Here is a 3,317-nt window from a genome sequence, read left to right as displayed (position 1 = left end):
TAGGTATAAATAATGCGCCACTTTTCGAGAACCCAGTTATATTTGTGTATGCTGTATGTAAATGTATGCATTAAACATATATGGGGTGTCCCAAATTTCACATAAGAAGAATTTTTGTATATTTGGGGGATGATTTTACCTCTTGAGAGAGATGATTATTTTTAAAAATGATTGATAATGTATGGGAGTACTTGTGTATAAATTACTCTAATGAATGTATTTCGAAACATTATTTTTTCATACATTATAATTATTTTATGTACTTTGAAGCCGATGGTTGAACTTCGGGGTGGTTTTACCCTCATTTAGGGGTATTTTCCTTCGGATCTAGTGATTGTGGGTTATTAACGGTTCAATTATCACGTATAAAAGAAAAAGAAAAAAATTGTAACTTTTAATATATTTTTTGCATTTTTAGGCCTTTAGGGGATGATTTCACCCCTTTAGGGATATTAAGGGTTGATTTTCAGTTCGGACAAGATCGTATCAAATACGAAATTAGATATTTTCACGTTCATAATATTATTTTGATAACAACAGAAATATTTGGGGTTTTACAACTGTTGATGATTCTTAATTTGTTCACTTTTTTTGTCTTTTCAACCCCTAAATAATGTTTCATGACGAGTTTTTGGATATTTTTATAATATTTTTAGGATTTTTCCTGTCGCCTCTGTCAAAGTCTCAAAACTAGGCGGATTTTGCGGTCACTCTTTATTTTCTAATAAACACTGTTAACATCTTGTTTCAGTTAATACGGTTTCTCTTGAAAACCATAAAGTTTTTTAAAATTTAACAGGAGTAAAAGAAATGTTAAAAATTAAATTCTGCTGTGAATTAATATTACTATTTTTTAATTCGGTCAATGAAAAAAAAAGTTCGGTACAATTTTAGGGGCGAGTCACCCCAATGAACACCTTGAAGTGCTTCAATTAACTTTAAATCATAGTCAAAGAAAACCGGTAATAAACCTAAATCATGTACCAAATTTGGTTCTTCTGCGGTAAAGTGTTGCAGATATTAATTTTTTTTCGAAATTTAGGGTCTAATAACTCCTCAGGGGTGCAACTTTATATATATATATATATAAAATACATATTTTATTTTTTATTTCGACCAAAGCTATCGCGTTGAAATCGCGAAATTTAACCACCTGACACCCTGTATGTGGTAAAAACGCAATCGCCGCTTGCGACCGCAACATGTTGCCGGCAAACGGGAAGTCGGGTCGACGGGAGAGCAAGATTGTAGCGTTCAGTTAAACTATAACGTTCGCAGATTACGGTTATTTGAAAACTATTTTCTCGAATTTGATATGTTTAACAAAGACAAATTTATTAAGTGTATACAAGACCATCCCTCGATATGGAAAAGGGGTTGTAAAGAGTACACTGATCGTAATTTAAAGGAAGACAGTTGGATTGCTATAGGAGAAATAATGTTCGACGCATGGGATGAAATATCAGATGAAGAAAAGCAAGAACAAGGTAAGGAAAACATTAAAAATTAAAACACGTTCATATTCTAAACATAAATAGTAATGGAAGTACAATTATATTTTGCTAAAGTTGTTTTTGAAAAGGTCAACCACAAAAGTTGTCGATAATTATTTTTTAGCGGTATTTTTTAGTATTTGTTTATATGTATTTAGTTGAGCATTTTATTATTATTAATATTCATGTCTACGTATTAATTGAATTTTTTTCTGAAACAGCGTTGGGTAAAAGGTACCTATTTAAAATTTATACTAAGGGTACCAGTTAAATTTCCCTAATACGCGCCTGTGATATTTGTAGCAACTTTAATTAACGGTCTACTTCCGAAGCATAGAGAAAAAACCTCAAAATTTTTAATCCAACCAGGTAAACATTTATCTTAAAAGCTTTTATTGAATCCATATAAATACCATCATTATATATCCAAAGGATGTACATATACAGAGTGATTTATTATTTGGATTTTTCAAAAAAAGGTGTTCACACCGAGAAACGTTCATAAGAGCCAAAAGAAAAATATATATAAAATAAAAAATACAACATTGAAGCGTATTCTGTATTAATTGGTTGACCGTATGCCAAGTTCCATAATACTCATATTGTTTTGCTCCAAAGGGCTGGTTCTTGAAGCATTGTTAAAATTTTTTCAAGTGATTATCTTTGCAATTCTTCATATGGTGTCTCGCGACAACGTTACTTGTTGCCTTTTAGCCCTGCCGAAGGTTTGTTGAAAATCGACGTTGTGCTTGAAGTGGTCAGAAACATAGCCCATAGAAAATATGTCGTGTAAACTGTGGATCTTGTTGGGTACACTTCAGCAGCCATTTCTTTGATGAGGAGAAGGGAATGAAACGACAAAAAAGTAGATGACTCTTCGTGATTTCACTAAAATCACCGTAACACTTATACAAAAATCAATATTGTTTATCTTATATATCTGTGGAAGGTCATTGTCACTGTTTTTAATGAAATCATGGACGGTTTTCAGTATATGTTTTTGGTTAGGCACAAATAAGTTCACAGAATCAATCTTTTAACTTATCCTTTTGGTATAAGTCTTTACCTTCTTGCTCATTCACTTGATCAGTTTTTCTCTTTTTTACAGTGAAAGAGATGAAAACTAAATGGAGACATATGAGGGATAGTTTCGGTAAATACATGAATCAGGTAAATAATGGAGATCCGGTTGTAAAGAAGAAGAAGTATATGTACGCCGACGCACTATCGTTCTTACTTCAATCGTTAAACAGAAGAAGGAAGTCGGGAAAGGCTACTCATCAAAACCAAGAAGACGACGGGACCCAATTCTCTTATGAAAATGATGAAGTCAGTGGAACTGACGAGGATATAGTAGAGACTGTGTTACTTACCGGTGCTAAAACATCGGTTTNTATATTACCTATATAATATAGTTTGTAAGTAAATTACAATATTTTGGACACCCCTACATGCACCTCCCCTGTGTCGGTTCTTATGCGGGACACCCTAGTGTGAAGATTATCATCTGTATTCAAAACATGGAAACTACAGAGATAGAGAACTACAGAGAGATCAAACCTCAAAAAAAAATATTTTATTGCTGTTGAAAAAACAACAAAATAGGTCGAGTTGGGAAAGATCTGCTTAAGATTATCAAATTGTTAATTCTTTATTTAGATTTAATAAAAGAGTCCAAATCAAAGCTGCCCGCTCTAGAGCCAGGTCTGACGATCTTAAGATTGTAAGTCTCCATGTAAACGCACCCTAAAGGCGGGTATCCATTTGTGTCAAATGCCCCGTAACGTAACACCGAACATGATACGTTACAGCTAGTGGACACGG

General features: G+C 33.1%; 1 protein-coding gene across 1 annotated transcript; it reads left to right on the top strand.

Moving 5' to 3' along the window:
• Positions 1-1,315: 1,315 nt before the first annotated feature.
• On the top strand, positions 1,316-3,216 carry LOC111693053 (the record flags this gene model as incomplete). The annotated part of the gene is made up of 3 exons (XM_023457189.1): positions 1,316-1,487; positions 2,602-2,868; positions 3,153-3,216. Coding segments are annotated over exons 1-3 (503 nt in total), but the record flags the coding sequence as incomplete, so codon positions are not given.
• Between the last annotated feature and the right edge of the window lie 101 nt (positions 3,217-3,317).

Source organism: Anoplophora glabripennis, unplaced genomic scaffold, assembly GCF_000390285.2.
Source record: "Anoplophora glabripennis isolate ALB-LARVAE unplaced genomic scaffold, Agla_2.0 scaffold7253, whole genome shotgun sequence".
Classification (NCBI taxonomy): domain Eukaryota; kingdom Metazoa; phylum Arthropoda; class Insecta; order Coleoptera; family Cerambycidae; genus Anoplophora; species Anoplophora glabripennis.
This window is presented reverse-complemented; position numbering and strand designations above follow the sequence as displayed.